Source organism: Phyllobates terribilis, unplaced genomic scaffold (genome assembly GCF_046119375.1).
Source record: "Phyllobates terribilis strain yellow unplaced genomic scaffold, ASM4611937v1 Scaffold_3__8_contigs__length_932513732, whole genome shotgun sequence".
In the NCBI taxonomy this organism is placed as follows: Eukaryota; Metazoa; Chordata; class Amphibia; order Anura; family Dendrobatidae; genus Phyllobates; species Phyllobates terribilis.
The window spans coordinates 268616568-268635226 of record NW_027362763.1 but is presented as its reverse complement, the minus strand read 5'-3'; the positions used below and the strand labels follow the sequence as shown (position 1 = coordinate 268635226).

Sequence of the window (18659 nt, the reverse complement as noted above, 5' to 3'; positions counted from 1 at the left end):
ACGGATATGAAGCGATTCAATGTGCGGATGGTACCCAGGCCTGGAGGAGAGGAGACTCTCATCCAGACCTGTGTACCATAGAAACTGTAAAAAAAAAAGAATTTAAAATAAAAAATAAAGATTATACTTACTTTCCGATGTCCCTCGGCCTCCTCAGCGATGCGTCCGATGTGTTGGGCGGCTCGCGGTGGTGTGAGGACCTGCGCTGACGTCGGCGGTCGCGTGACCTGTCACATGACTCAATGACGTCATCGCAGGTCTTTCACACCACCGCGAGACACCGGGGAGACCGAACAGAGCGGAGAAGGAGACCGGGGGCCATCGGAAGGTAAGTATAATCTTTATTTTTTACCATTCTTATTCTTTTTTTTAAACTATTACTTGGTCACACTATATAAATCCATGTCGGTTGCATGGATTTATATAGTGTGACCAAGTTGTCAAGCACTTTTCCAAGTGATGCTAAAATCGCTTGGAAAAGAGCTTGATAACCCGCATGCAGAAATGCATGCAAAGACGCTTTACAAACGCTTCTACCTGGCGGGAAAAACGCATGTAAAATCCGCATGCGTTTTTCCTGCCAGGGAGAAGCGGAAAAAATATGCAGCATTTCTGTATCGTGGGCACATAGCCTTAGAATTACATTTTTAGGGAAAATTATCAGGTCCAGGTAATTGTGCATGTTACCAGATCCTCACTTAGGCTATGTGCCCACGATGCAGAAATGCCCAGGATTTTTCCTGAGCGTTTCTGCGTGTCCCTGGCAGAAAAAAAAGCATGCGGATTGTACATGCGGATTGTATATGCGTTTTCCTGCCAGGGACATGTGGATGTGAAGCGTTCTTCACTTGCATTTCCGCATGCGGGTTGACAAGCGCTTTCCAAACGATTTTAGCATCACTTGGAAAGTGCTTGTGAACTTGGTCACACTATATAAATCCATGCAACCGGTATGGATTTATATAGTGTGACCGCAAAGAATGGTAAAAAATAAATCTATACTTACCCTCTGATGGCCCCCGGTGTCCTGCTTCACTCCGTTCTCCCTTGCTGGCAGCGGTACACTGAAGGACCTGCCGACGTCAGCATCGCGTGACCCGTCACATGACTATGACGTCAGCGCAGGTCCTTCAATCCATCACGAACTGCCGGCATGCGAGGAGAAGTGCAGCACGGGCCATCAGAAGGTAAGTATATATTTATTTTATTCTTTTTTTACAGTTTTCTATTGTACCCGGGTCTGGATGAGAGTCTCCTCTCCTCTAGACCCGGGTATCATCCGCACATTGAAACGCTTGGATTCCGCATCTACATATACAGTGATGCGGAATCCATGCGTTCCAATGCAAGTCAATGGCGGCGAAAACGCAGCGCTCCCCCAAAATATTTGGTAGTGCTGCGTTTTTTCCGCAATGATAATCCGCAGCGGAAATTTGCGCATGTGCACAGCACATGCGGATTATCATTGGGGAACATGGCAGGCCTTCTACCAAGCGTTTCTGCCGCTGCGGAAACGCTTAAAAAACGCATTGTGGGCACACAGCCTTACATGTCACCCTGCTACAAGGTGCTGCACAGCACAGGCCGCCCTGTATGTGGCCGAGTATTGTGTGACTGTATACCGGAGAGCACGGGACCGGCTATACAGGGAATAGTGGGCAGTTGTATATGCGGTTTTTCCGTGCAGCAGAGCCTGCGGTCTGTCTGCGGTTACACAGGACACTGCCTTGTCTCCCGGCGATGTCCGAGGCGGCTCCCGCAGCCCCCACATGCCCCGGGCCCGGCCGCGCTCTGACTGGCGGCTCCGGGATGATTACTTTCGAAAAGAGCATTTACTATTCGCCGCTTCAGGAGTTTGAATGTGGCGCGCATGCGCGGTGCTGCCGTTCCTCGCACTGACGTTACAGACAGCCCGGCTCCTGCAGTGTACACGGCGCTGTCAGCCGGACCGGCTCAACTTACTGCAGCTCTAAGGTAAGAGCTCTCCTCCTGCTGTACTGCACCGGGCACAGAGCACAGGGCACAGAGCACCGGGGTGTACTCACCAGGGCGGCTGGACGCGGTGCACACTGCAAGAGAAACTTCTGCCCGTCACCTCCATGACTCGTGTCTGACTGTGACACCTGTTGTGGAACTACAACCCCCGGCATGCAGCACACACATATATCTCCCTGTAAAACCGTGACCCGCTGCATTGTGTGTATATACCTGACTGCGACTTTCTGTGCTGTGTACATATGTATATATTACATCTGTGACCAGCTGTATCGTGTGTATGTGTATACTATATATATAATCGCACACACCTGACTGTGACCCCCGCACCGTGTAGACGGTACATCCCGCAGCGCAGCGCTTCAGCCTGTAGTGACCCTATACCCAACAGCAATAGTAGTATCGTCCCCAGCAGTACAGGACCCCCATACTGTGTGATAGGAGAGGAGCCCCCCACTGCTGCTGCTGGCAGATCAGTGACGTCACATCATGGGCTGATTACACCTATGGCATATAGACATAATGATACGTATAGATGGACAGGACTATAGAGGCCTAGAAATAGCAAGAGACAACTATGTAGACATAAGTAAGATATTGTATGTGTATATATATATATTACAATGATTAGTGTAAAGGAAGGAATATATGTATATATCTATAGACAGATTTTGTATGGATAGCTGTGAAAAGTAAGAGAGAGGGAAGTATATAGCGATAATGGTAGATATATACAAGTCACTTGTATTAGTTTTATGAATATCTGTAAATAGCAAGAGACAAATATATACAGATAAGTATAATAAATGTAGAAGTAAATATACAGCAATATAGTGTGTATGTGTGTGTGTATATATATATATATATATATATATATATATATATATATATATATATATATATATATATATATATATATATATATATATATATTACACAACTTTTACATTTTATTTATATAATATATGTAAATCATGAGCGTGAAATACATATAGTAAAATAATTAAGATAAGCATGTGTGCATATATATGTATAATAGAACCATTAAATACATGTATAGATATAGAGAAATTTATTTATAAATATATATGTATGTAGCTGAATAGAGCTAAATGGATCTCCATTGTGTTTTATATGAGATGGAACATAAAATTATAAATGTGTGTGTAAAAATAAACCTATATATATAATTTAAATAGTTATATTTTTCTTGACGTTTCCTCTTCTTCAAGGATGTCTGATTTATTTAAACATAATTTTTTTTTCTTCACATCCTTTCCCTTTTTCCCCCATTTTACTGACAAACATAATTTAATGTCTTTAAAATTGCCCTGAATCTTAGCTGTACTGAAAAAGTAATTTTTTTTATTTTTAAATGTAGTAAAGCATTTTGCGTTTCCCTACACTGCTTTTTGTATAACACTCCAACATGTACAGTAGTTTAAAAAATGGAGCAAAATGAAAAAGGATCTAAATATTTCTTTACAAAATAAAATTACCGATGTGTATATATTTATTTAAAAAAATGCATTAGGATTAGACAGACAGCTCAAAAATATTAGTGAAAAAGCTGTAGAGATCATGTTATGCTTGGCAAAAATATTTTACAATAAAATAAAGCATTGTCTATTAGTTTACATCACTGTTATCTTCTTATAAATATCTACATTATTCTCAGAAATTATTTTGTATTTAGTCTTTATTAAATATGACTTCATAATGTAATCTCTTACCCAAAGCAATTCTGAAATCAATCCTGTAAGTGACTTATTACTGAAAAGGAAACAATAGAATGTTTAATACCAGGTTGTTTTGGTGATCATTGCCTAATATATAACATTTATAATAATTTATAATACATAGTTTTATTTTTATCCTATTCCTAAATGTTTTTAGTATGTAAACTATTGCTACAATGAAAAAAAATATAGGATGTAAAGAAATGGAAAAAAAAATTCTAAAATTTAATTTGATATCTCGTGCATAAAAAAACTTCATGTATATATTATGTATTACAAAAGGCTCTTTTATTAATGATGATAATGCATTAGTCTCGCCCATGCCATATCTGGCACAGTTCTAGTTCCACGCCCTTTTTTCTCCTTTTTTTTTAACACTCTTGTATCAGGAGATGTGCTAATGATGAACATTAATAAATGCACATAACGCAGTCTGTAAAATGTTATTCAGAGCTTTGTGTTTTCTTCACTTTTATTAGATCTACAGTATATTTTTACCTTTATGCTTTGCATTTTATCTACGAAATTAAGGAGCAATTGGGACGCTATGTTTATTGAGGGATTTCATGTCTAGTTTACATGGTAAAAAAATAAAAAAACAAGAACAAAAAATAAATTTGGATCTTATTTTATTGCTCTCAGAATGCTGTGTGCTCTATTATGTGTAAAATAAAGAAATAGAGTAGATGCACCAATAATACAAAATAAAAGTACTAGAAATTTATAGATTCATGTATTGCTCCATTTTTTTTAAACTGGCGTGGCACAATTATCATCACACCATATATGTAATTTCCAAAATAGGGTTCAGTTACCCTAGGGAACCGGTACACAGAAGTACAATGTCAGAGTAGTGAGGACTTTAGTGGACTGTAAATGATCCTGAGCTGCATTCAATAGACTGGAATGGGTGAAAGCAGTGCCCTCTGGTTAAAGGAAGGGTAATTCCCAGGGCATTGAGTGGGCAGTATCTTTATCATAGATACATTGTTTCTGCTGACTCATTGTCTGGAGTCAGAGAAGAGCAGATTCAGGACCAGTTAGGAATAGATCCAGTCCTCGTCCTCCCCTCCCCCACCCCCGCAGGTCCAGTCCTTTCCTGCCCAGTGAGTCTCTTCTTTAATTTTTAAATGTCACACAAATGATATTTTAAAATGCCAGTCCATCTCGATAAACATTTAATGACGTATTGATCAGCTCATGGGGAGGAAGGCGGAATATTGGGAGGAAAATGAGAAAAAGGGGGAGGGGAGATGAAGGAATAGCTTGTTCCATCTCACCTGCCTGCTTTCAATTGCTAGGTGCTTAAATCATGCCTGAGACAAATACAATTAAAAGGACACGGAGCTGGCCCTCCTGTATAAGAAAGACATTTTGGCCCTTAATACCTCCCTCCCCACCTTAACATGAACATTCAGCCGGCCGATTGTGCATATTAATCGAGGGTGGAGTGAGCAGCTGCCAGTCACCAGTGGTGGCGATCATTCTGAAGGGAAACAATAGAATTGGACAGGGAAAATCCAACGGGTCGATAAATGTTCTCCCTGTAGAGCAGACGTCTGAGTGTGTCTGGAACACCAGCCTCCCACACCTCCTAACCATGTACAATAGATCTAATGGGTATAGGGGGCGATAACACCCTGTAGAACAGGGGGCTCTGCGTAGACACAATGTAATCCAAGTGTTACAATAATGTTGTTCTTTGCTGCGGCCTTTCTGGTCCCTTGTTGCATTTCTGCTTACACATGATGACGTCTCTTTCATAGGGACTATATGGTAAATGTGTGGGCCAGCTAATCACACGACTTTAAACATTTTTGATATAACAGAATTTTTGATATAACAAAGGTTATTATTGAACGTGCTGGACTTTTTTTTTTTTTTTTTTTTATATCGCCAGAAACCTTCTGTATAAATCTGTTTTATCCAATCTCTTGTTCCCTGGAAGCGGCAGAGATGCATCACTGAGACCAGTGGCGGGAAGTCCAGAATTATTTTTTTTTAAATAAATCATCTATCAAAAGGTTTTCATTGAGACTTGGAACAGTGCAACATTACACTTAAAGGGGTTGTCCACTTCTAGGACAACCCCTTTCTTAAACTAAGTGTTTGGCCCTGATAAAATAAAAACACCTATACTCATCTCCCGTGCCACCACCGTTCCAGCAGTGTCAGCACTCGCGGTCCCGGAGCTGTGGTGCGGTGGAATGACACGTGATGCCCGGAGCCCAATCAGGTTTGGCGTCACTGTCTCCGCCTTCGGACAAACTGAACATAAAGAGGAAGTCCGGGATCAGCTGCAGCCCTGACTTCCTCTTCATGTTCAGTTTGTCCAAAGGCAAAGACTGTGACGCCAGCACTGATTGGGCGCCGGGCACCACGTGTCAGTCCACCGCATCACAGCCCTGGAACCAGGAATGCCGACACCGCTGGAACGGCGCCAGCATGGGAGGAGAGTATAGTTTTTTTAAAATTTTTTTGGGGTCGAACATTTAGCTTAAGAAGGGACAACCCCTTTAACACCGCAACAGTGCAAATCTAGATTTGAATATCTTAAAATTGCCAGATCTATCATAGTGGTTCATGCTGTTTGAGAAATCTGGTGGATCTTTAGACTGTCTAGTAGTACTTTGTCAGAAATTTGCTCCTAAATTTTTGTGTACATGTTGGCGCATGGTGCCACAACTTTTTTTTTTTCTTAATAAAGCCACAGCACCATAATAAGTATGCTGCAAGTGATCAAATAGTTTCTTAGTCCAAATTATGCCAGACATGTAGCTTGATATACATGTTCCATTGTATGCCTTCCTTTATCATGTTCAACAATGGGTCCAATACATTATCGGCTGGTCATAACCATAAAGATTATCGATTATATGACAAGCGGTCTTATTTGCATGGAAACGAACATACATGAAAATATACTATCCATGACGCTAACAGTTTCCTCTGAATATTAATCGTGACATATTCTGCTTTTGTATTGCCCTACATGTCATTTTTTCTGACTATAATAACTGAACACAAGGATGAAGCGACTAGAAAACGAGACAGACAGTTTTCACTGCCAGAAATCGATCTTCTTCTTAGTACTATGGACACACGAAACCAGTTATGGATAACCATGCATCTGTCTGGTATTTATAGGGTCACTGTCATTTCAACAAACTTGGTGCTCGTTCAGACTAGCATATAATTGGAGCGTACACTGACCCCTAGTAGCCAGTGTTCCAGTACAATCGGTTAATTTTCCACATGGACCAATGGTTCTACATGGAAGAAGTTGCATCATGCACTAACCTAGTCCGATTTATGAAGCAGAATCATGGATGCAAGGTAAAGCCGCTCCGGGACCTGTCCGCAATAAAGAGGATCACAAGGAGCTGCATACAGAGGTAGCCATGTCAGAAGACACAACTCACCCTTTTTTGTAATCTGTCTTTCTTAACACAGCCTTATGCTTATTTGATGGCAATTGTATTAAATAGAAAAAATTGCAAGTTAATTTATTTCCTGAAAATGTGTCGTCATCCGTCTGTAGTAACAGTCTTAGCTTGTATAGGCATCCTGCCCTCTACTACATACAGCCATGGCCGCTCCGCAGTGCCCCATTTGCTTGCCCTTCTTGCCTCCTGTCACCACTTGTGAGCCACGGCAACAAGAATTATTGTATCTGTGCCACTACAACTTGTACTCTCATCACAATATTCATTGCATAATTGTAGCATTGTGTCACTATATGGGAGTAAGCGTGCCAATAACACAATAGTGGCAATATTTGTGCTTTTATTTTTTATCTATTTTTTTTTTCATTTGCGCCTAATTATTTTAATTTACAGCTTTTTAAAATCTATTTTATGTGTTTGCCTGTTGTTTTTTAATGTTTGTCATTGTGGGTGGGTTTTGGGGTTGTGTCCAAAAAAAAAAAAAAAAAAAAAAAAAGGCTAAATTTTAGCACAAATGCACTTCAGCCTCCTCCCACAGTGATTTTGTATATGCAAAAATTTTTTGACAAATGTTCTGGTAGAATGTGCGACTTTTAATGCAAAAAAGTTTTTTTTTTTTTTTAAAAAAAAAAAAAAAAAAGCTTTGTTGTCTTTAATTTTCTCACAATTCATGAACCATATGTGCCATTTTGAAGAATTTGGCACAAAAAGGAATATCACGCAAAATAAATTGCAAATGATGAATCAGATAAAAAGTCCTTAGTAAGTGAACATTTCTCATCACTCTTCAAAAAAACTTTTATATTTTTTTCACTAACATTATCGTATAAAACCTTGTTTAATGCAGGAGTAATTATTCTTTTTCAGATCTGCTATGTTACATATAAATTCTTCTGTAATCTATATATTTTTTTTCCCCCAACAAATTTATGTTGTAAGCTTTTTCTTTCTTTTAATCTGAACATTAAAGCACCACTCCAGTGCTGCAGTAAAAAAAATTACTGGAGGGGTGTTTTCATTTATGCAGGTTATTATGGTGGTATGGATACCTAATATGTTTAGAGATTTGTTTTTATGTATGTCAATATATATTCATTGATATGTATTTTTTTTTTACCTTTTTTTTTCAGATTTTTCTTTTTTGGGGAGTGTAGGGGGGATTATTTTTTTTTACTACCGTTTTTAGTTGCCTTATTAGCTATATTATTTGTATATATTTTATAAAGCAAGCGCTCAAATTTTTACAACACATCTGTTCTCATTTTGGACAAATTCAATTACATGAAACCGAATTTCAAAGTAAATACGTTTAATGTACAAATTAGGGCCTAGACAAAAACATGGAAAATAACCTAAAGTTGTGAAGGAAAAAATAAAGCCCAAAAGGACTTAACAAATGCAAAAAATGTTCTTATTAAACTCAATATGGCTGTACAATGAAAAAAACACAAAACATAAAAACAAGATAACAAAAACAATTAGAGGGGCAAATATGTAAAAAAGAGGTCAATGATCCAGAGGGTAGCATGATTAAATAGATAATCACTTATAATGAATATAATCCAAATGATGTGGGTAATACATGATAATTAATTATGCCCAGGAAATATAGAACCGGATGTGAATAAATCCTAATAAACCACTGAAGATTGTATAATAAAATGTAAAGTGATAATTGGTCAAAATGAGACAATTCAGAAAATGGCTAAAGTAGAATTCATCCCTGAGGAAGGAGGACATTGCCTCCGAAACGCGTAGGATAACTGACTACAGTTTTTTCCCCCCACGGGGAGACCCGTAGCTTGTGACATCACTTTGGCGGTAAGTGGCGGTCTTTTTGCGTCCATGGTGTCTCGCATTAGTACAGCTGGCCGGGGCACCAGAGACACTGCAATACCACGACTTAAATGTGAAGAAGTTTCCCTCATCTAACAGATCCTCATCTAGTGAATCTCCCCATGAATGCTTGCTTCTAGGAACGCCACATTATCTGTTACAGGTTGGCGCAGGAGATTTTATACATGCAGTGATACTGCATTTTTATATTCTATATAGTACTTTTGATATATATCCTTTGCACGATTTGACATGGGAAGTATTCTTGGCGCATTTAACATACTTTATTTTCTGTAGAATTAAATTATATCCAGGAGAATCAATTCATACTAACCTAGTTATATGGTATGTAACCCCTCCTGCTCCCTCTCCCCACCACGCGTTTCGCTACGTTGCGTTATCATTCATTGAAATGTATGATTGTGGTCTGCAAATTCGACTAAACTGATATGGATCCCAGAAAAAGTAGGTCCATGTGAAAACAGCCATAAGCTACAATATGTACGTGCGCTATCTGGTAAAATAACGGACAATATGAGTATGAGATAAAGGATGTGTGAATGAGCCCTTATTGACATAGTTTCTCTAGTTCTCCTTTTAACTGTGTTTACATCAAACCTGTGCAGTCGGTATAAAATGGACCGACTCCGACTCCTAAAATATATAATAAATTGGGTACAGTAGTTCAATGCAGTTTGTGGGGAATATTTTTTCATAAGAATTTGGGAAAGTTATGAAATGTCCTATAAATGTCTGTCCTATTCCTGATCTAAGGATCTAGACTTTTAGCTGAGATGAATCTGTGCTACAGTAAGTTTATCACTTAAACATGAGCCATGTATGAGGGAGTTGTGGAGTCGGTGTCATGGAAATTGAGCAGTCAGAGTCGGAGGTCTCGTTTACATGATTTATTTTTTTTCAATTGTTTTATGTTTGTATTGAGGTTCTATAGATGTGCAGATCTGACCTCTCCAGTATTAGATCACTTAAACTGTCCCTGGGAAATGATATATGGCTCACAGTGTGCATGCTCACAGGAGGAAGCCCAGTGAAACACAATTTATACTTACCATTTTGTTATTAAGAAATACTGTCTAAATTACAGATGATGAACTGATTTATAGAGCTCAGACAAATTGGGAAAACCCCTCAAAAATTCTAGCTATTGTCCCAACCCCGGATGATGCCGCTTTTGCGGTAAAACATGTTGGGGGAACAAAATAGGGTTAAAGCGAACCCGTCAGCAGGATTTTGCTAAGTAAACTACAGGCAGTGTCATGTTAGGGCTGCTGCACTGATTAATATGATACCTGAGGTGAACAAATCCGTCTTGTGGTTCTTGTGTAATCAGTGTTTGCAGTTTTGAGTTAATGATATGCCCGTGCTCCGGGGCGGAACTGTGGGCAGGGTCTTATCCTGGTGCTCTAGGTTAGATCAGCAAGACAAGACCTGCCCACAGGCCGCCCTGAAGCACATGTATGTTCCTCATCATAGAGACAGACACAGAGAGACAGATAGGGGTGGCCTGTGGGCAGGTCTTATCTTGCTGATCTGGCCTAGAGCACCAAGATAAGACCCTGCCCACAGTCCCGCCCCGGAGCACGGGCATATCATTAACTCAAAGCTGCAAACACTGATTACACAAGAACCACAAGATGGATTTCTTCACCTCAGGTATCATATTAATCAGTGCAGCAGCCCTAACATGACACTGCCTGTAGTTTACTTAAAGCGAACCTGTCAGCAGGATTTTGCTAACACCCTGGGGTGTCACCACTTGATATTCTAGGCAATGGCCTCTATACATAATTAGAATAATTAAGGCACTGTAGGGACAAAATATCCATTTACCCCGCTATTTTAAATAATAAAAGTTAAGTTTTAGGGCTTGTTAGTGAGGTGTTTTTTTGGGGGGTTCCCCAATTTGTCTGAATAATTATACATATCCCTCCAAAGTCCACAATGTGGTCCCCTAATATGCATTTCTAATGATTTATAGAGCAAATCAAGATCAGTCATTAACTCTGTTCCCAGCTGAGATCTATACCACGAGGATGATATTTCTCCATGTTTGGGATGTTCATTTGTTGAAGACCCTTAGTAGCTCCTGGAGGGTTTGAGTGTGTGCCGCATTTCTTCCAAGTTAAGAAGAAACATATTTTATAGATTATTTTGCTTTAATATTTGTGAAAGAAAAAGAAAGTAAAAACTAGACCTATACTGTTTGACGTCCATATACCGAATACTTTCCATTTTAGCTCCTTTTCAACGTTTAGGTCTGTGGCTTCCAGTTAGAGGTTCCCAACATATTTTAAAAATCTATGGATGAAAGGGGATGCTGGAAAGTTTCACAACAGCTGGAATGTCACAGGTTCGAGGCCATTGTTGTAAACCTTCATCCCATGGAGAATCAATATTTTCCAGAAGCTTTTAGTTCTGTAATTTCTCTGACATTTTGGTGATGGAAACATTTCCAAATTCAGATAATTGATAAAGCATTCACATTAGTAGAATTGCCGACCTCTGGTTTGGGTGAACATATCTATTTTTTGGTTAGGTCTCCGTTTCATACTTCCTCTCTTTTAATTAGTCTATGTTTCCTTTTATTTTTTAGGAAATGGATCATTTAGAAGAAGAAATGACTTGTTCGGTCTGCTTGAGCCTATATGATGATCCTCGAATTCTGCAGTGCTCACATTCTTTTTGCAGAAAGTGCCTTGAAAACTTAATGAGGTCTGCAGATAGCTACTTATGGAGGTTTTCAATGGGGAGGTTGAAATGTCCAGCCTGCAGAGGCATTACAGACATTGCCACCGGAGTGCAATCACTGCCAGTCAACTTTGCCTTAAAGGCTATTGTGGAAAAATATCAAAGTAACCAGCAATCCAAAACCTGCACTGAACATAGTAGATATCAGCTAAACATGTACTGTGTGAAAGACAGAAAACTGATATGTGGTCAGTGTCTCACGGTAGGCCCTCATAAGAATCACCCGGTAGATGACCCTGATGTTGCTTACATGAAGGAGCAGCAGACGGCATCCAGTTTACTAGCTGAGCTCAGTGATAAGAACTTCACTGGCGTGTCCTCTGTAATCCGGACGTTAGAGGAGCAAATGACCAATTGTAAAAATATTGTTCTGGAAGACAAAAAGGAAGTGCTTATGTTTTTTGACAATTTAATTGAAGTTCTCAAGCAGAAGGAACAAGAGTTGCTATCTGCTCTGAATGACCTTAACCAAGAAGTGGCTGATGTTTTTGCTCCAAAAATAGAGAAGATGAGACAAATACAAGATGAAGAATTGGATTTGGTGTCTATGAGTAGTTCCGCTCAGATGGAAGAATCTCCACTGGTATACCTGGAGACTATTCATGACATACAGCAAAGAATGATGGCCTTGAAGAAGCAGCAGCTATATCCCATTCATACTGTTGAGATCTACCCCAGGGTTGGCCAAATATTAAATGATGTCTGGGTGAAAACTAATACCGGGGATGTTTCCCTGCTGCCCATACCAAAATTTGGCATACATTTTCAGAAGGGAGACCCCAGAGCTAAGCCAAACAGCCCTCTGTGGATATTCGTTGCTTTTTTCTTTTTTATTAGTCTTATATTATTTATGTGTTTTTGCTCAGAAATATCATCAGATTTCACTACTCGTTACTGGACGTGCCTTTCTAAAATCATAGGACCGGCTTTGAATTTTGGGGAGAGTCCTGTGAATACTGTAAAGACAGTTTCTCAGACGTTTTCTACTTTATATCTTGACTTTATTGGCTATCTGCATTCTTTACTTCAACGTTACTAGTGTTTATTATCTCTTTTGTATCGCCGCCAACTTTCTTTGTCAATACCCTTATAGCAAACAACTTTAGCTTCATGCAGACAGGTGCAATCAGGATCTTTTATCGCATGGATCCCAGATACTGCTGCTAAGTTTCATTTGTTGCACAATTATAGCCATAATTTTTTCTCAGTCTATGTTAAAAAATAAAAAAAAAATCAGCATGTTCTATTGGATGCTGTATATCCTACCTCAAGCCCCACTAGAAGCACTGCTTCTAGTTCTAGGACATGCTTGTCAAACTCCGGCTCGTGGGCCAAATCTGGCCTGCAGGGTGGTTTTATTTGGCCTGCGACACAAGAACCACCACCCCATGCGGGGCTATGTAAGGCTTTAAGCCCTTCCTGACATATGATGCACAGCTACATCATATGCCTGCTCTCTGACTTTCATGCAGGCGAGCCTGCATCTTTCCCAGCAGATGATGACTGTGTTACTCAGCCATTATCTGCCTCTAACAGCCATGCATAGAGAGGAGCGTCGCCCGGGGCTGTTAACCCGTTAAATGCCACTGTCAATCTCTGAAGAGTGACGCGATCGCGAGACGCGGATGGGTTGCAATGACCACTGGGGGTCTGCTGAAGACCTTCACGCCTGTCATGACTGGTCTCCTGTCAAAGCCAGCCTGCAGATCGCTTTGATAGGAAACTGTGATTTTTGCTACACATAGCTTGTGCCATACAGATAAATACTATAGCACAGCTATCAGATTATCGCAGGTTCCAGTCCCCTAAGGGGACTAATAAATACAGTAGAAAGTAAAGAAAATTGTTTTAAAAAATTTGAAAATTAAAAAAAAAAAAAAAAAGTTCAAAACACCCCATTTTTATCCCATTAAAATAAAGAAAAAAAATCCAGTAAAAGTCCAGTCTATCAAAATATAAAGCATAATTAACCCGATTCGGTAAATTGCATGAGAAAAACAGAATTACATTTTTTCAGCTGTCACAACACTTAAAAGAAGAGGCGATCAAAACATCTTATCTACCCCAAAGTGCAATCAGTAAAAATGTCAGCCAAGGGCGCATAAAGTATGTTCTCACACAGCCCTGTATCCCAAAAATTGAAAATGATACGGGTTTCAGAATTTATTTTTTTTTTACAAATTTCCAATTTTTTTTTTCACCATTTAAATAATAATAATAATAAAAAAAAAAGCTATCCGTGTTTGGTATCTGCGTAATCATACTAACCTGGAGAATAATTTTGCCAGGTTAGTATTACCATATAGTGAAGATGATAAATAATCCCCCCAAAAAATTGTGGAATTGCACTTTTTTTTCCTCATTTTTGCTGCACTTGGTTGCAATTTTTTCTCACTTTCCAGTGCTTTACATAATAACATTAATGGAGTCATTCAAAAGTACAGTTAATCTTGCAAAAACAAAAAGTCCTCATATGGCTATGTGGATGGAGAAAAAAAAAAGTTATGGCTCTTGGAAGAAGGGGAGGAAAAATGAAAATTGGTGGGAAGGGGTAAAGAGAATCTGTCATCAAGTATTTGCTACCCCATCTGAGAGCAGAATCGGAGACCTTAATTTGAGCAATGTTTCACTTACTGAGCTGATTACTTCCATTTTGATAAAACCATTGTTTTATCTGCTGCAGATATAGCAGTTCTCTGAATGCTGAGCTCTGTATAACCTCATCCACACCTCTGATTGGCAGCTTTCTGTATACACTATGCATAGGCAGAAAGCTGCCAATCTGTGTGGTGGCTAGTGTTGAGCGAATTTGTTCGGCATTTCAAATTCGGGTTCGTGTTCAGGGTTCCAGCTTGTTTGCGCAAAAAAATCAGCTCCGCCCACGAACATCCCTGATTTGCCACGCTGTCACGCAGACGCTGATTTTTTTTGCGCAAACAAGCTGGAACCCTGAACACGAACCCGAATTTGAAATGCCGAACAAATTCGCTCAACACCTAGTGGTGGCGGGCTTATAAAGAGCTTATGAATATGGCTGCAGGTTTACTAGTCCTGTAGTGATTTCCTGCTAATATAAAAAGTGAATGTCACTTACACACTTCTTAGATTAACCCGTGCAGGCGCACTCCACATGCTATCTCCTCTTACTCAATCCAGCTCTCAAATTCTGTCTTAGGCTATAAAGTGAGCATAAATCACACCCCAACACATTCAGCACACCCCAACACATTCAGCATACCCCAACTTAACGCTACCACCACTCATCAAACACACGGGGTGATGAGTCCCCAAAATCTGTTACTCTCAGACAATCAAAAGGTCACACACACTCTTCAAGGCTATGGATTCTTTTAGAGTGCACAAGGGTCAACTTATTAAAGATTTGAAGCTTTAATATAAAAATAAACAGTGCTTACAATAAATATGTAAAAATACAACGACACACAAATATGCAAAACAGTTATAAAATAAAAAGGGAGAAACAACAGAAATGCCTACATTTCCGTCTGCAGTTTCCTGAGGGAAACTTTTGTGTAACCCAGCTTTTTATAGACTTAACCACAGACACATATTTCCAGGACGACCTGAATTGGTCTATTTAAAAGATGCTGTCTGTAAATGGCCAATGAGCCAAATTGTTGCATTTCAAATATCCTGTGTCTCCCTATACAGACAAAAGGAAATATTCTGCCTAGTGTAGACCATTTGCTATCACCCCTTTGTTGCTCCTGGTCCCAGAGATATGTTAAATTTAACACCTCCAGCACAAGCCCCATTGTGCTGACAATACTGGTATATCCAATTTCACCTTTTTCTCCACGAAATGTAACTCTACAGCTGTTATGATTTTTCCCTTATTGATTAAAAATATCACTGAAGGAAAATATATAATCAAAACTATAGCAAGTAGCCCAGTAAGTGACACATCGCTGGAATCTGGATCTCATTCTCTACATTATGCTGTTCTCAGATTAGGTAGCACAAACCTGCTGCAGATGCTCTTTAAGCTGGCTGTGCACTTTAGATTGACATTTTTTTTGTGATTTTTTTTTTTTTTTTTCTGTACAATTTATATGTTGAAACGTTGGTCAGTCAGAAAGTAAGTCTAACATTTAAAAAGCAACCTGAATTTCCACTACATGAAAAATAAGCCAAAAACACTACAATGGGACATGCAAGATGAAAAAGATGTGATGCAAATGTATGTAATACTATTATTACATGTATGCTGGTTTGGAGTTGGGTCTTTTTGTGTTATTTAGCTATAAAGGTCCATAATTAATTACATGGGTGTAATATAGGGGTTGCAGTCCCACCCAGGCCCTGGAGACTAGGATGCCTCAAATGGTCCCTTTGGCCCATATCAGAAGATCAGTACTATTAAAGATTTGTGACAGTTGGGGCCCCCACACTGCAAGTTACCCCTCTGATTGCTTACCATTGTACACACAATATTTACACCACAGCTTCTACAAAAACTCCTGTCTAAAGTGGGAGGCCATTGATTCGTATTTTGGCAACATGACAGTGGTGCATGGTGGATAAATATTTGCACCTATAGATAGGTAAAACATAACTGCTTGTCTCATTAAGAAGGTGGGTATGATGCTGAATACAATTCTTTTACATTGCTGTTCATACAAGAAGCTTTTTTATATGGGGGAAAAAAAGAGCGTCGTGTTACTTCTTTTGATCCGGATTTCTCATGGAATCCTCACCAGACTGGACATTAAAGTCAAAAGTTGTGAAAACTTGTGGGAAAAAAAAGAAATGTTGAAAATCTAATCAAAAGCTTCATTGATTTCTCTTGAAAACCACATCAGATTCCCTGTGTGAACATATCCTAACAACTTCTGAACGCTATAGTGTGGCAGGGTGCATTATCCTGCTGAACCATTGACAATAGCGAATATCGTGAAGGAGTGTACCTGGTCAGTAGCAATGTTTAGGTACTGTAGATCTTACGTGTCAAAGTAACATTCAGCAGTGCAAGAACCCAAGGTTTCGCAACAGATCATTGGCCAGAGTATCATGTAGCCTCCACAAGTTTGCCTTTTTCCATATCTCAGTGCCATCTTTTTCTCAGCCCCTACCATCCATGGACTGTGATCGAGAACATCTTGCATCAGAGCAGACATTCTTGTATTGCTTCATGGCAGGGGTGTACATAGGAATCATGGGGCCCCATAGCAGAAGCTCTAAAAGAAAATGTAAATAATAGTCAGGGTCACCAACGATCAGATCTCACAACTTTCCATTCTTTACATAGTAATTTTCCTCCTGCTGAAGTCCTAGATCTCTCTTTCATTGCCCCATAAAGTGTGATGCCAATAAAAGGGCCCCCCAAACACAGTATGATACACCCATGGTGAATTCCTCCACATACGCAGTATAATGACCATACTATACCCCACCTCAACTCCCAGGGCAAAGTATGCTGACCCCAACACAGTATGATCCCCCAACTGTGAGCCCCTAGAGCTAGAGAGGATGGTACATAATAAGGGAGGGTGTTATACATAATAAAAGAGGAAACTATATAACTAAGGATGGCGCTATACATAATAAGTGAGTACACTATATACTAAGGGACTGTGCTATACATAATAAGGCTACATTCCTGCATCTGTGTGCAGTGCTGGTGTGTTGCCCTGTTTTACCAACGCATTGAGCATGTCCTATTCTAATCCTCAAAATTGGATCAGAACAGGACATTCTCTGACCCTCTTAGATCTCATTCTGAGATCCGTGATTTTCATGGATGTGTGAATGGATCTATAAAACTCTAAATCTGGCAGCACACGGACATTTCACACAAATGTGAGAATGTGGCCTAAGGGATTTTCACATTATCACTCCAAGTCACACAGTGCAGATGCAGAATAATATTTACATCCAGGCACTTACCGCTGACATCTCATCTGATCAGAGCCGGTCTCTGCTGCTGCTTCTCCATCTGGTCAGACCTTCATGTCGACATCTCCCAGCCACGACTCGTCTTGTCACGATGATCTCCAGCCTAGAAAATAACAAGGAAAACAAAAACAGTAGGGGCGCCAATGGTGAAGAGCCTGAGGTTTGGGGGGGGGGAAATGAAGGGGGAGATTTTGTGACCATTCACCTGGTCCTGTTGTGCAAAGGAGCCCCGCACAACAAGGGAAAACGCTTCCAGGTGGGAGTCTGTAAGATGATCACAACTTAGCAGGAACTGTTGTAGGGAGCTTCTGTCTGCTTCAGCGGTCACATGACCAGGACCGTGTGACCGAAGTGGGCATTCCACAATGACATCACGGCAGGTCCTGTAGTAGGCTAGTTGTAAACAGAGCAGCTTCCACCGCTCTCCACAAGGGAGATTAGCAATCAAGAAAGAAGGAATTCTGCGGTGTTAGTGAAGCGCTAGAACAACTAGACAGTGGATTAGGTTATAACACACAAACCTTTTATTGTTTAGTATGCTCTCTAACGCCACGACGCGTTTCGATAGCAGACGCCATCTTCCTCAGGTATAACCTAATCCACTGTCTAGTTGTTCTAGCGCTTTACTAACACCGCAGGATTCCTTCTTTCTTGATAGAAAATAACAAGGTCACATATTGTATGCATACATGTGTCTCTCCCGCTCTGCGTCCTCGAATACAGATATGTACCCCCCCATTAATATACTATTAGCCACTTAGTGATCAAAATATAAAGTGATAAGCAGCAATATGCCCCCCATTAACTATAATCTCCACCAGCCAATAATATAAATTATTCAGTCTCTGTGACTCTCCCCAATTAACTGTAAGGCTATGTGCACATGGAAAACCTACAAGGCTTCACAGTACAAGCAAAGTGAAAACCCCATAATTGCTCTCTCCCAGCACCCCCATCA

At 39.9% G+C, this 18659-nt stretch overlaps 1 protein-coding gene across 1 annotated transcript; it reads left to right on the top strand.

Moving 5' to 3' along the window:
* The first annotated feature begins 1866 nt into the window (after positions 1-1866).
* Positions 1867-14954, top strand: TRIM59 (tripartite motif containing 59). The gene is made up of 2 exons (XM_073674808.1): positions 1867-1974; positions 11631-14954. The coding sequence occupies exon 2, from the start codon at positions 11634-11636 to the stop codon at positions 12822-12824; it is 1191 nt and encodes a 396-aa protein (XP_073530909.1). The 5' UTR covers positions 1867-1974; positions 11631-11633; the 3' UTR covers positions 12825-14954.
* The last annotated feature ends 3705 nt before the right edge of the window (positions 14955-18659 follow it).

Bases quoted from the DNA above. Each gene is read 5' to 3' on its own strand.
- TRIM59 (XM_073674808.1), top strand. From the start codon at position 11,634: ATGGATCATTTAGAAGAAGAAATGACTTGTTCGGTCTGCTTGAGCCTA.